General features: G+C 44.2%; 2 protein-coding genes across 10 annotated transcripts in view; both read left to right on the plus strand.

Annotated features, from left to right (window-relative positions):
• The first annotated feature begins 259 nt into the window (after positions 1-259).
• LOC117973882 (mutS protein homolog 4-like) lies at positions 260-13742 on the plus strand. The gene is made up of 20 exons (XM_058986594.1): positions 260-705; positions 1430-1612; positions 2250-2413; positions 2854-2964; positions 3563-3678; positions 3813-3986; positions 4423-4595; positions 5361-5428; positions 5667-5741; positions 6257-6321; positions 6807-6976; positions 7462-7598; positions 8402-8505; positions 9203-9327; positions 10522-10722; positions 11032-11150; positions 11524-11652; positions 12029-12203; positions 12478-12566; positions 13168-13742. Exons 1-20 carry the CDS (start codon positions 453-455, stop codon positions 13360-13362), a joined length of 2826 nt encoding a protein of 941 aa, XP_058842577.1. The 5' UTR covers positions 260-452; the 3' UTR covers positions 13363-13742.
• A 117-nt stretch (positions 13743-13859) lies between these two features.
• Positions 13860-16386, plus strand: part of LOC117413296 (kinectin-like) — a 33110-nt gene continuing 30583 nt past the window's right edge. For 6 of the 9 annotated variants that reach the window (XM_058986536.1, XM_058986539.1, XM_058986544.1 and 3 more), the window contains exon 1: positions 13861-14003. The gene's annotated coding sequence lies outside the window, so the exon portion shown is untranslated. Of the gene's footprint in view, positions 14004-16386 lie in introns of all 9 variants that reach the window. The other 3 variants (XR_009307306.1, XM_058986543.1, XM_058986546.1) reach the window with 1 other exon arrangement.

Genomic DNA, 16386 nt, shown 5'->3' on the forward strand with positions numbered 1-16386 from the left:
AATGTGATATCTGCTGTGTTTACTTCTGTTTTTTTTTTTTTAACTTTATCAAAAGGAGAAACACACCTGTTATCTGACCCTCTAGGCAGACCATATCAACTACAGTATTTTACATTTTTTTTTCCTATTCTTACCTCTGGTAACATTATTTTCATTTTGAAGCAGCTCCACAGATGAAAGCATACCGGTAATTAATATATATGGTTGTTTTTTTTTTTTTTTTTTAAATTATGAACGCTCTCGTGAGTGTAACGGTTTTTTTGAAGTATCTCCCATGCTCGCGCCGCGGAGGCGGGGTGTTGCTCGCGCCGCGGAGGCGGGGTGTTGCTCGCGCCGCGGAGGCGGGGTGTTGCGCGCGTCTTTGTCGGGTGAGGTTGAACGGATCACTCTTCTGCAGATCTTCATTCTTCTCTTTTTTCACTCACTCTCTCACTCACATTCTCGCTGTAAAGATGTTTCGTAGCGCTACTGAGGAGACGACAGGTGGCAGCTCAGTGTCCGGCCGCTGCTCCCCGTCTCCGGTAACGCCTGCCCCGATTACTCTGCCACTGACGCCGCGGACTGGGTCCTGGAGCTCCGGCTCCGGCTCCGGATCCGGCTCTTTCCGAGCCGCAAGCACTGGCAGCGGTCCGGCCACCTCCTCAGGGGCCCGCACATCAGGGGCCGCCGTCGGCAGAGCTAGCGCCAAAGCAGGGTCCAGAGGCGGTGAGTATAATTGATATTGTTATATTGACATTGCATCAGGGGAGCCTACATTAATACCGTGGTGAAGAGATTATTATTATTATTATTATTATTATTATTATTATTATTATTATTAAGGCCTATATTAACATAAAAAGTACAGTCATCGTACTATTATTTACGGTACATTATATTATTATTATTATTATTATTATTATTATTATTATTATTATTATTATTATTATTATTATTATGTGAATGCAGTTGCCACAGCGGTACCAGAATTTGTGTTTATTGGCAGCGACCAACCAACCACGCCTGGTGATACCCAGATTCATAGTTGGTAAATTAGTGGTGTACAAACAATATATGCACAAACTATAAACTATGACACTTAAAACAAAAAAAAAGTATCTCTTACAAAAGTATATTTTTGGTTTAAAAAACATATAGTTGAATGTTTGTCATTTAATTTATAAAGTTTCAGTTAGTATATGAAGACTACCCTGGGGCTGCTGTGTGTTTGTGTTCAGATAGTTTCAGTTAGTATATGAAGACTACCCTGGGGCTGCTGTGTGTTTGTGTTCAGATAGTTTCAGTTAGTATATGAAGACTACCCTGGGGTGTGTTTGTGTTCAGATAGTTTCAGTTAGTATATGAAGACTACCCTGGGGTGTGTTTGTGTTCAGATAGTTTCAGTTAGTATATGAAGACTACCCTGGGGCTGCTGTGTGTTTGTATTCAGATTCCTGCCTTGGAGACCGGAGCTCCAATACGGGATGGGCGAGTGTGCCGAGTTTCACCCCGGGCACCAGCAGCTCCTCAGTGTGGGGCTGCGGGACCCCTCGGCTCAAGAGGACCCCTGTCTCAGCCGGCCATGGGGTGACAGCCACCTACCGAGCACGCACACCCCAGACTGAGCACACAGGTACAAAACACAGAGGCCTTCAACTAGCTAAATATGTGTTCTTAACCCAAGCTAGGGCTCTCTCGCGGACTGAACAAGGGAAGGGTAGGGTACTGGTGAAACAGGGTGGAGGCTGGGTGCGAACCTGCAAGAGAGCGTCCTGATCACTGTGCAAAAGAGCCGGGTTCGACAGGCCATCACACGACACTGCCAGCTTCAACCTGCCCACTCCTCCAGTCACTGCCTCTCTCTCTGCCCTGCAGTTGTGAGTAGGGTTTCCCTTTCCAGTGATCAGCTCAAGCTGCTCTTATGTGTGCCGTTCCCCAGGTATACAGAGACCTTTGCCCAGCTGCAGCTGCCTTGCAGCATTTACTACTGAGTGAGCTGTTATCAGTTATTATGTGGAATAACTTTCTGTGTATCTTGAGAACACTTCATTTGCTTCCCTAATAAGGTCTTAAATACCACTTATCCAATTTCCATTAAACCATTCGTTGCCATTTCTGCTTCTGTACTATTCAGTGCATACTGTACTGTTGAGAAAAGTCATGGTTGTCACCTTTTTTGCCATACTGCTAGGTGGCGGGGGTATGTGTTACTGACACACAGTTTAGAATGGCAGTTTCAAGCTGCTTGTTGTGTGGTGTCTCCTGTGCAGTGACCACCTCCTCCTCTGTGTCATCAGCCACGGTTGCCTCGGTAATTGTGGCAGTGGTGGAGGGCCGTGGCCTGGCCCGGGGTGAGATCGGCATTGCCAGCATTGACCTCAGGTGTCCCGAGTTAATACTGTCCCAGTTCCCAGACACAGGAACATACGCCAAGGTAAAACAAACAAACAAACAAACATTTTACTAACATAGTCTTTTTTCAGCACTGTCAAAGTAACCAGCGCCGTACAGCTGAGTCTGATAGATTAAACTTTTAACCCTTTTGTGTAAACTGTCGTTTACATTTTAAACTCTCGTACCTGTTTGCAATGGGAAAGTAGACTTGATTTAATATAGTATAGTCCTTATAGTTTATATTTTGTGTTTATATTTTACTGTTGCATTTATTTCAAATTTCAAATAGATTTTCACATACAGTCGATATATGATCACATTCTATTGCCAAGACGCTATAAATGGTTAAACAAGGCAAGATCATCATATAACAGTACTTTTTAGATAAATAGTTTGCAAACTACTAACCCATACGAATTTGTATTTCTGTTTATCTTTTAAACCTTTACAACCTTGCCAGTGATGTCTGTGTTTGTGCAGGTTGTGACGAAGCTCCACATCCTAACCCCTTTGGAAATATTAATGCCGGACACAGCCAGCGATAAGGGCAAAGGGACGAAGCTGTTCGGTCTGATTACAGAGAACTTCAGGGTAAGAAAACGGAAACTGGAGTGAGAAATCTCAGAGTGGTCTTTACAGACAGGTGCTCCTTCTGTGCAGTCTTTACTACAGGTTTGACAATGTCCCCTTCAGTCACGGTGTGTATCATTGTGCCACACTAAGTTTCCTATCTGTGTATCTATTTTATAACGCATATACCGGTATGTTTTTTTTCAAGGTTTTGGCAGGGCAACTTCTTGAACTCCATCGAGTTCACACAAACTGTTATAAAATCTCAAATAAAAACATTTAAAAATCGCACCCGAAGGGGGTATAAAAGCACTGCACAGGCGAGTTCATGTCCGTGGCTGCTCAAGTTTATCTGTGTCATGCTTCAGGAGCAATCTATGTTTATCACTATCTTAAAAACACGCAATTACACATTCTAAGCCAATCATAAGAAATTAAGTCGAGTAGACAAATGTTTTGGCTCCTGCCTTGATCAATGTTAGGGTGCTGTAGTGTGCTGTTCATAGTGAGCTGTTCATTGTTGTCCTGTAAGGGAGCTGAAAATGTTTTCATGCAACTGCATGAATATACAGAAAGCCTGTGTATCTGTTGTATTTTTTTTGTATCTCTTTTTTCTCAGAACGTGGCTTTCACTGCAGTACAGAGAAAGTACTTCAATGAGCGAAAGGGGCTGGAATACATTCAGCAGCTGTGCGCTCCAGAGTTCAGCACTGTGCTCATGGAGGTCCAGGCTAAGTATGTATCGCTGTACGCTGACAGAGTGCCAGGGGATCCTACAAAGCCTGTTTAAAGAGTCGTCCCGTTTCGGTGGATTCACCCGTTGGTGCAGAATCTTTGATAACTACTGTATTCACTTTTTATTTTTTTAGATACTATTGTCTGGCTGCTGCGGCAGCTCTGCTGAAGTACTTTGAGTTTATCCAAAACTCTGTTTACGCCCCCAAATCCCTGAAAGTGAGTTTCCGAGGCAGCGAGCAGACAGCCATGATAGACTCCACCTCCGCCAAGAACCTGGAGCTGGTGCTGAACAACAGAGACCCCAGGTAACAAAACTCCTGGGGGGATAATTTAATGGTGCAGACAGTGGCTGATCTAAATACTGTCGTTCTTTAACTCTATATTGATACAGCTGTGTCCCCACCCCACTCCCCCAGCTTAATTTATTGGTCTTATTAACATTGCTACATGCTAAAAATGCAGTGAGGTTCACTGGAGAAAAAAAAAAGAGTTTTATACTGTAGATTGTAGGGTGACTGTATAAAGATTTGCCACTGTTAAGACTATTAAAATACAGCAAACACTTTTTTTCTCATTAGTTATTTAAAGATTATTATTTTTTTAAATCAAATAAACACTTACTGTACCCAGCCCAATTTAGTAAACGCTTAACCAATGTCAAGAAAAAAAACGTGTAATATACAGCATACAGTATGACTGCCAGTGTACATCAGTGTAACAGGCGTGGATGCTTCCTTGCAGGAGCGACCACACGCTGCTGGGTGTGCTGAACTACACCAAGACCCCCGGGGGCAGCCGCAGACTGCGCTCCAACGTGCTGGAGCCACTGCTGGACACCGACACCATCAACACGCGGCTGGACTCCGTGCAGGAGCTGCTGCAGGACGAGGAGCTGTTCTTCGGCTTAAAGGGGGGTGAGGAGGGGACAGGGCAGGGGTCTGTATAGGGTCCTTGTACAAAATACTGACCCTAATGCATTGATTGTTTCCCTCTGTCTGTCATGTCTGTCTGTCATCGCATTAACTGCGTTGAATTTGTATCTGCTAGCCTTCTAATACGTTTGCATTTGAGTCTAATGTGATTCATTTCGGTTCCTAATAGCGAGATTATGAGAACCCACTGGGTCAATGATCTATTCTGTCCCAATGGTTCTTAATTGTTTCCTTCCTAGCTGGGCCTCCCTTTATAATAATGTGTCCTAATAAGCCTGGTCTACCAAGAGTTAGGATGTAGTCTCTTGAGCTGGACTGAGTAATGACAATGTCTTGCCCTTGGATATGGTATAGCTGCTAAGTTTGCTTTTCTTTACCTGTTTGAATGTGATTGTAGCGACATCTGCTGGAAGCCTGTGTGTTGAGCTTTACTGTTCTGGCAACTGATATTGCAATTTCATCAAAAAAAAAAAAAAAAAAGTTTTTTGGTTACTTCCTTTTTCTTATTTTTGTGAAATATTTCAGATCTCTTGTTAGTCCTTTGAACAGAACATTTGCTCCTGCTCTATCTGAGGTTTAAAAAAAAAAACAACAACATGAGAAGATTTACCGATTATATCTCCTGGACAAGGTGCCTGAACGCAGATGTATAAAACAGACATGTGCTGACTGGCGAGTAGGAGCAGAGCAGACTCTTTTTATGCTGGCTGCCTGTGTGTTAACAGTGTTCTCTCTGTTCTTTTTTAGCAATTGCACGCTTTCTGGATATTGACCAGCTGCTCTCAGTCCTGGTACAGATCCCCAAGCAGGAAACGGTACCCACACCCATCTCCCATATCTGTTTATCAATCGTCCCCATACTTTTTTGTCTACATATACTACAATATCAGTCTGCAGTTTCGAGTGGAGTTATCCTAAGAGTTAAAGTTCTGATTACCACTCCTTTGAGTTTGTCCCTCATAACTGAGTAGGGTGGAAAGAGGAAGAGAGAGAGGGGGTGTGAATGAATTTGTTGCGCTTACAGTTGTTTTTTTTTTTGTCTTTCTATTGAAGGTTCAGTTGGCTGAAGCAAAGATAATGCACGTGATTAACCTGAAGCACACTCTGGAGCTGGTGGCGCCTTTAAAGGTCTGTAATCTCTTCCAGAGTGGTCTCTCTCCTGAGTCATTACCGGATTAATGGGCCCCCCGAGTGACTCACCTGGTACAGGCATGACTGCGTGCTGTGCAGGGTGAACTGCACGGTTTCTGACCTTCATTGGCTCTTGCGCTGCCATTGGTTAGGGAGGCAACATCTCTATGGACTCTTTCTCCACATCTTGCTACAGCAGACCCTGCTGGCCTTTTCCTTTGTCCTCCAGGTGCAGATGCTAGCCGACACCCGCCATCGAGCTCTTGGGTGTAAAGAGGCTTGGTTGTAGGATAGGATGACGCCCACTGACCTTCAGATCTCCTCAGCTTTTGTGGAAAGACATTTTTTCTTACTTATGTATTTCATACCAGGCATTTACTATATTAATGTGAAGGCCGTGTGCGTGTGGGTAAATGTGAAGCAGACAGTACCACTGCGGATAGGGAGGTAGGGTTGTGTGTGTGAGAGTATATCACTGTCAGGACTAATAGTCACATGTTTTTGATTGTTAGGCTGTGCTGAAGAACTGTCAGACTCCTCTGCTGAAAGCGTACTGCAGCTCCCTAGAAGATAACAGGTAATTCAGTGCAGCAGCAACACTGACAGGCAGGAATTAAAGTATAGTGTCAAAAAAAAAAGATGTCTGGTTGAGTGTAGTGTGGCACCCCCTGCATTAAAACAAAAAGATTTGTATTATTATTGTGCAATTTCAACCTAAAATATCATGCAACAGTTTACAAGAAAAGCAATGGCATTTCTGCTCTATTAATGGATTTGATCATTTATAGTACAGAGGCATCCTCCTCATACCCTTTATTGATTTTAATGCAACTTGATATCATCATTTATAAATCACTGGTGCATTCAATAACTTACCGTTCATGATTTGTATTGGAAATCCCACTCTCCCTGTAAATGGCTTGCGGTACTGATGAGGATAAATGCAATTCCCTTTAAAACCCACCAGGAGACAGACAGCAGTGAGACTATCGCCCAGCGGTTTAATAAAAAAGGAAGGTCTGGTTCACCACTGTCATCCCTGTCTTTTGCACGTTTATTCAGGTTTGATATCATCCTAGAGCAGATAAAAACCGTGATCAACGATGACACCAGCTACACAAAGGGGAGCCTGAACATGCGGACGCAGAAATGTTACGCAGTGCGGCCCAACATCAACGAGTTCCTGGACATTGCTCGCCGCGCCTACACTGAGATTGTAGATGACATTGCGGGTGCGTTCTGCTGTATTGTTACATCTTCACACACACACACAGCATACTGCGTCTGGGGTCTGTTCAATTGATCTCAACAGCACCTGATATACAGAAATGCTGTCATTGTTTGGCAAATGAAAACAGAACAACTTTGTGTGTGCCACGATTGTGAAAACCACACATTTTACAATGCATGCAAGTCTATTTGGAAGTGTATTTTTTGCCTGTAAAAAGTATTTAATGATTTAAACTATGGTGGTGTTTGGATCAGCTGCAGCTTGGATCGCTTTGCATGTTAGTTTGTTGTTAAGGTTCAGGACGATGTTTAACGATGCTTATTTACCATCAATTAATCGCTGGCATCATCATCGCTGAAAATGCCGATCTTGGGATTGTAAAACTACTGTATTAAATAAACTCCAAGCCAACCAGATTTAGCAATGAGCGTGTGAAGCAGAGAGTTGTATGAATGAATGCAGACAATGCAGACTGAATATTGACAGGGATGGTCACACAATTGGGAGAGAAGTTTGACCTGCCTCTGCGGACCAGTTTCAGCACAGCTCGCGGGTTCTTTATCCAGATGAAGACGGATGGGGTGGTCTTACCTGACGGGCAGCTTCCATCGGATTTCATGAAGGTAACCCCACTCTCCTCCTCAGGTGTGTCCTGCAGTGGAAATGCTTTATTCACAAAGCTTTAACCCTCCAGGCCCTCAGAACATGGGGGAAGTCGCTGAGCCATCAACTCCACAGTGGTCATTGTAATCAGTTTGTAACCCCCCCACACACATTATGTCCCCTTTTGGTCTCTTTTTGTTTAAAAGAGTCACGTCCCGCCACCTCCCCCAATCACCACCAAGTGGGTCTGAGGCTAACTGTTTTTAAACTTTTTCCATACTGTGTAATCAAGTGTTTCATCTGTAGCATACTTCATATTTATCAAATTAATACCATACATTACAAAGTCTGTGTCGTGGGTGTTTGTCCTGAACTGGTGAATTACTCAAAGGAGAAAAACACCCAATTTACAAAACATGAAATAAGCAAGGGCTTGTTAATATACAGTATAGAGATAGATAGATGGATAGATAGATAGATAGATAGATAGATAGATAAATAGATATGTTAAGTTGTTTATTTGTTTTGTAACACTGAAGGGTATTGTTGTTCTCTCTTGGATGCAAGTCTTGAAGCACAGTGAGTGGGTAACTTCCCTTTCTGCCTGGGCCTGCTGTCTTTGTTTATTGGGCTGCTGTTCAGACTGTTGGTGCAGAATGCGGATACCTGTGGGGCTGGCTCAGCTCCCTCTTTCCAGTGCTTCCCTTTAGGAGATACAAACTAGAAACAAGCACATCATCCCAATCATGCACGCATGCATTCATTCATGCTCAGTTTGAACACCGTACACGTTCAGTACTCACAACCTGTCTCCCCATTGCAGGTCACCAAATGCAGGAATAACTACAGCTTCACTACCGCAGACATGATTAAAATGAACGACAGATGTGAAGAGGCTTTGAGTGAGATTTTCCACATGTCCTACGTGTAAGGGGTGTCCTGTGATGACATGAGTCAATACCACACAGCTGTATTATGTGAAATCAATTGCACTCTTCCAGTGGCCACAGGCATTTACAGTAGAATTCTGCAGGATCCACACACTGCAAAAAATGTTGTTTTTTTTTTTTTTTGTTATGTCTTGGTAATAAAAATCAAGTCACTTATTACAGCAGTAACTTTTTTTAGCAGTAAAAAAAAATTAAATTACATTTTCAGAAAACACAGCATGAGTAAGCAGTGCAGGAGCAATAATAATTTAGATGATGATGTGTTATTAGAATCAAACACAATGCGCCGTATTCATTCATCTTAATTAAACTGGAGCACTAAGTGGTGCATTTATACTGTTGCTTTTTTTTGTTTGTTTGTATTTGGCTTTTTATTTGCAATAATGTACAAAGAATGTATGCAGAGCAATGTAATGTCCTCCGCTTCCCTGTTAATATTGATTAGGGCTTGAGGAATACTGTAAAATAATGCAAAACTGTGTGTTAATGGTTTACTTACTGTCCTGTCCTGTCCTGTCTGTACGCTTAGCCTGGTCATGATGACGGGAAGCCTTGACATGAAGGTTCAGCGTCATGTGAAATGGCCAGGTAGAAAGCCCTGGCCACCCCTTTAATGAGCCTGTGTGTTGGGCTTGCTGCTTCCTGCTCCTGAAGTGCCTCCCCTCTGTTCACAGGGTGGTGTGTCAGCTGCTCAGCTCCATCCACGAGCACGTGCACTGCCTGTACAAGCTGTCCGACGCCGTGTCCATGCTAGACATGCTGCTCTCCCTGGCAAACGCCTGCACTGTCTCCGATTACGGCAAGTACAGCACAGGGGCAGGCAAGATCAGAACTGCCCCGGGACTAATTACAGCCCTAGAACTGTAGTTAGAACTACACAAGTGAACATTGTATTATGTGTATTCTGAGATCTGTAGCCGTTACCTTCATAGCAAAGCATCTGCACTGGGCTGGTGGGCTGTTTTTAACAGATTTCCTCGAAAATTAATGCCTGACTGAAATGTTATCCAAGTCAGAACACTGCACAAATGGATTTAATCATTGTTTTCTTATGTCTTTTAATAATAATAATAATAATAATAATAATAATAATAATAATAATAATAATAATAATAATAATAATCATCATCACAGTAGTAACACTCAGTTCAATTAGCTTTTTATCAGGAAGGAAATGATGAGTTCAGTTAAAGGTTCATAAAAGTAAGAATGAACAATGCTGAAATAACACTTCTCTCTACAGGTTTCCTTGGAAATGAATTTCACTCGAAGTATTTGTTTTTAGGCAGATCAGACAGAGTTGTGATGTTGGTGTTCATGGCAGATTGGGGGAGGTATTCTGCAGAGCTAACTGTAAACTGTAATTGACTGGAAGGCTGACAACAGTATTTAAGAGTTGTCTTGGGAACCGCCTAATTCACTGCCTGGGAAATGTGCTTTTGTTTTAGGAGTCTGATAATAGTGCAGACATGTTGAGGTCTTTTTCTCCACCAGAATGAGACTGGAAACAGGTCTAACACCCAGAGACGTCGACTTCTTTTAAACCATATAGTAAAAAATGGTCAGGTTTAGTTTTTCAGTCCTTGAGGGTCATTCTACTACAGGTTCTATAATGAAATAATTGCATATAGTAAAAATCAAGTTACTTTGTAAAGTAGTAACTTTTTAACAGTAAGGAAGAGTTCAGTTAAATTAAATGTTCAAAAAATACAGTGTTAGTAACAAATGCAGGACGTGTCTTTCTGTGACAGAGGGTAAATGGGGATGCCTTACAAGGTGTGTTTGATGTTTGATCATTTCTCTTTGGAACACCGACACACAGAGGAAAAGTTTCCAAGCAAGTTTTTAAGTTTCAGGAGACCGGTATTATTAAAACCCAACCCTGTGCATATTACTGCAACAGACCCCAGTGTCGTCTTGTTTTGTTCATGATCTGCCTGTGTGTACTTCGGTTTTAATGCGAGCTGTGCTGTTTTTTTGTTTTTTTTTCCAGTTCGCCCCGAATTCACTGACACGTTGGCCATCAAGCAGGGCAGACACCCCATCCTGGAGAGGATCTCGGGGCAGCAGCCCATCTCCAACAGCAGCTACATCTCCGAGGGGAGCAACTTCATCCTCATCACAGGGCCCAACATGAGTGGCAAGTCCACCTACCTCAAACAGGTGGCGCTGTGTCAGGTCATGGCTCAGATAGGTAGGCAGCATTCGCACTGAATTTGAGCAATCAGACACTCTCCCCTGCGAAATCAGCTCTGAACTGATCCCACTTCTCATCACAGCATGGATAAGGCTTGCCCGAGCCTGTGGGTTTGCTATTTAGGAGTTGTTCATGCATATGCTATAGGGGAGGGACAGTTTATTGAACGGGGGCCTGATTGCTCAAACTCTTGGCTCCTGATCAATTGAATGGGTGCAGGGTTTGTGTGAGTTTCTAACTCTTATGCCATTGCATTCAAGGTAACTTTTACACTTTCCCCTGAAAGACTGTCCTCTCCTTTCCTAGGGTCTTTTGTACCTGCAGAGTACGCCTCTTTTCGAATCGCAGACCAGATTTTCACCAGGATTGGGGTGGATGATGACTTTGAAACAAACTCCTCGACTTTCATGGTGGAAATGAAAGAGGTATACTGTGTTTCTCTGTCAAATATATTACCTTTTAAAAAAAATCACGTGGCATGCAGACTGTATTAGGACAGGCAGTCTAGCCCCATTTGCTGAAAATGCCTGGCAGAGTTCAGAACCTCACAAGATTCTCACTGAAGTCTTGTGTTCATATTCATCAGTCCTAGTTGTTGCATAGGTGGGTGTTTAGTGGAGACTGTAAAATTTGCACCACATTTTCTGTTAAGAAACCATTTGGGTGCAAGCATTAGCCACATTCTTAGTTGTTTAATTATTATTTTGTTAAGTAAACAGGTCTTTATTTCATTCTGATTTTTTTTTTTTCTTCAGCAAAACTTTTTTTTCTTTGCCTTTGTCTTTTGTCCTCTCCTAGATAAGCTACATCATCCACAACGCGAGTGACCGGTCTCTCATCATTATAGACGAGCTGGGGAGAGGCACCAGCGCTGAGGAGGGGATTGGCATTTGTCATGCAGTCTGTGAATTTCTGCTCAATTTCAGGGTATAGTCTGCACCTACATTTACAGACTGAGCTAGGGGCTTATGAAATTGTGAACAGTCATTGTTCAGTTTTCCTTGTTTTTACCATTGTTAATTTATACGGTACGTTTACCATGCTTTTATTTAACCATGCATTCTTATCCATGCTTGCCTAAGCTTCACTGCATGTGGAATGCAGTAAAATCTTTAACAAATATCCACACTAACTGACCCAGCTCGTAAACTGCAGTTAAGCAATTCTAAATGATGGTTGTAAATAGAAATATAGCTGGGATGGTGATGGGGGTTCGGGGGGATAGATAGATTGCCTGCAGTAACCAGCACACTGGCTCCCAGGAACCTGTGAACGCTCTGAGCTGTTGGCTCTCTGCCCACAGGCCTTCACGCTGTTTGCCACGCACTTCCTGGAGCTGTGCCAGCTGGAGGCACTGTACCCCAACGTGGAGAACCACCACATGGGGGTGACGCTGACGCGCAGCGCCAGCAGCAACGCGGAGAAGGTCACCTACACATACCTGCTGAGCAGAGGCCGCTCCGAGGAGAAGAACTACGGTGAGATCAGACAACATCTACCTGTCTGTCTGTCTGTGTGCCTTATCTATTGGTCTGGCAGTCTTATATTGTATATACATGTCTATTTATTAGTCTGCCTGTCAATCTGTATGTTCTGTATGTTTAGCTCAATCTAGCCATCTGTCAGTGAGTGACTCTTATCTGTCTACAGTCTCTATCTATATCCCCCTGTCTGTATCTAATTCTGTAACCTCTTTTTATGGTCGTGCTGTGTTTTATGGGAGACTGATTTACTGGTCTGTTTGAATGGCAGGGCTGAGGGCTGCAGAGATTACTTCCCTTCCACCTTCTATAATACAGGAAGCAAAGGAAATCACCTCTCAGATCAACAAGCAGCTCTGGGTAGGTGCAGCCTTGATAACCCACTGACAGGAGTTCCTGAGAATCATTCTGCTTTCTGTACTTTTCCTATCCTGCTAATTTACCGGCAACTACCAATTCCACTGTTTCCAGCAAGTTACTGCAGGAGCCCTGTTCTCATCACGCTTCCTCTCTCCCTCTTATTCCCTCCCTCTTTACCATTTCACCACATTCTTTCTCTCTGATTCAACCCCACCCTGACTCTTTCACTTCTCTTTCTCTACTACTTACCTCCCTCCCATCTCCCCTCTCCCTCTCATCCTCTCTCTGTGTCTGTAAGAGAATCTAACAATTGAACCACAGAGGTATCACCTCTCCACTTAACCCTTCGTTCTTCCCTCTTTCTCTATGTTCCTCTCTCCCTCGCTCTTATCTCCCCTCTCTGTCTGCAGGAAAAGCAGCAAAGCGACCTGGAGATTCTGCATCACAGGGCAGTGTAACACCGGTCCTCCTGATCTCTCCCTTCCCATTCTCTCTCTCCCTCCCTCCCTCCCTCCCTCCCTCCCTCATTCTCTCTCTGTTCCACTCTCCTTCCCTTCTTCCCTCTCTCCCTCACTCTCATCCCCTCTCTGTGTCTCTGCAGGAGAAGCAGCAGAGTGACCCCGAGGCTCTGAAGCACAGGGCTGTGTACCACCTGGCCACGCGGCTCCTTCAGGCAGCCAGGAACTCGCGGCTAGACCCCGACAGCCTGCGCATCTACCTGAAGGGGCTTAAGAAGCGCTACCAGGCCGAGCTGTGGGCTGCCGAGGGCCCCGTGCCCACGAACACGGAGGACTGAACTGCTGCTCAGCATCGCCTCTCTAAAACTATAACCTCCGATAGCGCAGGCCGTCAGGGGGCAGTAATGTGGAACCACAGGCACTGACCTACTTCCACCACACCAGAAATAACTTACTTGTTTTTGCAAAGTTCCGTCCCGTTTCGAACACACCAAAAAAAAGTTCTTCGTCTCACTTTATTTGTGTTTTTATTTTTCCAGTCTGAGTTTATTATTCTGTCTTTGTATGATTCTTTTTTTGGGGGGGATGTGATAATAAAAGCAGTTTGAGAGTTTAATATTGAAAAGACTCGCATAGCCTCACATTTCAGGAAGGAAGGCAGGCTTTCGGGTGTTGGTGACAGATCAGCTAATTGGCAACCTAGTAATGAATGAATGTAAGTATTAATACATCTCTCAAATAGTGTGACCGCCCCCCTTAATAAGACTACGCTAACCCGCGCGTTATTTGCATAGCCCCGCCCACCGGTTAACGAGCCCCTCCTTTCATAGCGCCGCCCCGCCCCCGTGAAGCCGAATGAGAGAGTAGAGCAGAAACAGCGATAGAGACAGGCCGGGAGCGGCTGGCAGGAATCGCAGTCATATCGACGCTGATAGAAACAGGGACGCACCGCTCCACTAGCACAGTCACACACTCTCAGGTACGTGCCGTCGCAGCTTTTTTGGCTTTAGCGGGTTTGTTAAAAGGGGAGGAAAGTCGGCGCTAAAGCCGCAGTGCCCGTCCCATCGGCCTTGCCCAGGGATCTGTCCGTGTCACAGCGGGGTTGTGATTTCAGAAGAGGCAGCGGCTTGGCCTCTTCCCGAGTAACAGGCCTAGGGTCGCTGTGGGTTTGCTGGGCGTATTCGACACCGGGGCTTTGCGGCTTTGTGTTCGGTGAAATAAGTAGGTGTGCTAGTAGTACAGCCTGGCGGTAGGCAGGCTGAGGTTGTGCTTCGTGTATTTAGCCTTTATTTCATTGTCACAACAGTGCCAGTCCGGGCAAAGTGCATTGCCGGGTCAGTCCCGTTGTGGATGTGGGTTTTAACCCCGGCAGCCTCTGTGTACGTGACCTGCCGCAGCACTGCTGGGCTCTGGGGTCGTATTCTCACGCTAGGTCCGGTCTGGGGGCGGGCCGGGGGGGCCTTGCTTTATTTTGGGGAATGGGAGGGTACACGTATTTACATCGCAGCTTCTGCTACCCTGAACATTGTAATTCCCACGTTGGGATAAGTACGTAGTTGTGTCATTTGGGTGTAACACACACAACAGTTAAAGGACAGTTAGATGCAAGCGGGGGTTTCTCTTTTGTGCTGGCGCTGTTGGTATAGCTCCAGTAATGGTACTGATTCTCAGTCTTGGTTATAATAATATCCAGGAGTTTTTAATGTCACGATTAGTAATCTTGCTCGATCTATATATAGAACACCATGATGCAATGGCTTCAGCATCAAGTGAAATATCATTTTTTTCCCCCCTCCCATCTCGTTCTTGCTGTCTTGGGCTACGACTGTGTATTTAAAACAAATACAAATAAATTAATGAAGACTCCAAAAACGTAATTTCAGAATCTTTTTCACAAAGCTCATGCCCAGCACTGTGGCCCTGTCGTACTGCGAGAGGGAGCACTTGGTTCCGAGCTTTTGTAGGAATGAGCTTGGAGGAGGAGGAGGGCGTTTCTTCTGCGGACTGCCGGGTGACACACTTTAGTTATATTATCGAGGTTATCCGATTGGCCTTTAGTTCCCTATGCATACACATGTAGTGTCTTACACAGCGTGCCATGTGCCGGCAGCAGATCAGGAATCTCCATCCTGTATAAATAGCGTGTTACTTGGGAGGGCCTCTCGCCCCACACCGGAGGAGACATGGCAAGCGCCAATGCTGTATCTACAGTTGGAACAAGCTCATTCCTTGTATTTATTTTCTTGTGAATCTGTAAATGTTTGCTGTACTGTGTAGTTAAGTGAAGTTACTGTGCTGTGCAGGTTCACAAGGAGATGCGTGGCAGATTAGTGGAGAGTAAACTATTGAGCTTCAGTGAAAGCTAGAATTTAAAAGCTATTAAATATGCTTTTATTGCATCATTTTAACAATCTAAAGAAAAACACGTCATGCCTTATAAAGAGTTAACAAGATGCCTTGTTCTGGCATGTTCAGAGTCCCCTCTGATATAATATCCAGTGTGGATCCCCAGTTCTTGTAATACCTACAGCCTGCAGCTCAGTTTTGTTTTGCTTCACAAGGATTCTGCAGATGACCTTTTATTTCGGGTGGAATTGAAGCAGTGAAAATAACATGGAGACGCAGATCTGCAGCAGCACACAGCTACACTTGCAGGCAGTAGTATTTGGAGAAACTTACCCTGCCTCTCGCCTTCCTGGTTAGTGAGTCACAGAGACTAAATGAATGACAGACAGGCTCTCCTGGTGGAACCTCTCCAGAGTCGAGCAGTTGCATGCAAATTCCAGGCATTGAAGTAAGACTTCTATTGCATAACAGTTTCAGCCATGCCAGGTTTTACTATGAGCTTGATTAGCCACAGTGTAGAAGTAGCAAGCTCAAGTTTGTCTTATTATTAAACTCATAGTAAAACCAGGAATAGATCAAACTGCTATGGTAACGGGAGTCTTTATTTCCATCCCTGAAATCTAAAACGTATTTAAACATAGTTGATTTAGATTATTGGTATTATTTAAGTGATGCAATTGCTCATATTTCCTTTCATTCTTGTCTTGTGCAAGTCTGTGGGAAGCAGTGCCTTCATACCTGTGTACGTGTTGATTAGGAACAAGTAAAGGGGAAGGAAAGATCTCCACCCCCCTATTCATAATTCTGCGAATACAGAGTGGCCTGGATGAGCACTTGTGAAAAAGAAAATGTGGGTTTTACTTTCGTGTATAGAAGTGTAAATCCATGAGAGTAACGGGTCTCGTTGTAAAGGCTTGTGAGCCTGAAGGGGATCAGATACTGCCCCTTGTGTCAAACCGTGAGTGGTGCTGGGGCATCCCGGGAGAGGCAGTAAATCTGTATTAAACAGGCTGAGC

Source organism: Acipenser ruthenus, chromosome 15, assembly GCF_902713425.1.
Source record: "Acipenser ruthenus chromosome 15, fAciRut3.2 maternal haplotype, whole genome shotgun sequence".
NCBI classification, from domain to species: Eukaryota; Metazoa; Chordata; class Actinopteri; order Acipenseriformes; family Acipenseridae; genus Acipenser; species Acipenser ruthenus.

Coding starts and splice junctions, on each gene's coding strand:
- LOC117973882 (XM_058986594.1), top strand. CDS start 453: ATGTTTCGTAGCGCTACTGAGGAGACGACAGGTGGCAGCTCAGTGTCC. Junction 1,613..2,249: donor ACCCCAGACTGAGCACACAG/GTACAAAACACA, acceptor TCTCCTGTGCAG/TGACCACCTCCTCCTCTGTG. Junction 6,322..6,806: donor AGCTCCCTAGAAGATAACAG/GTAATTCAGTGC, acceptor ACGTTTATTCAG/GTTTGATATCATCCTAGAGC.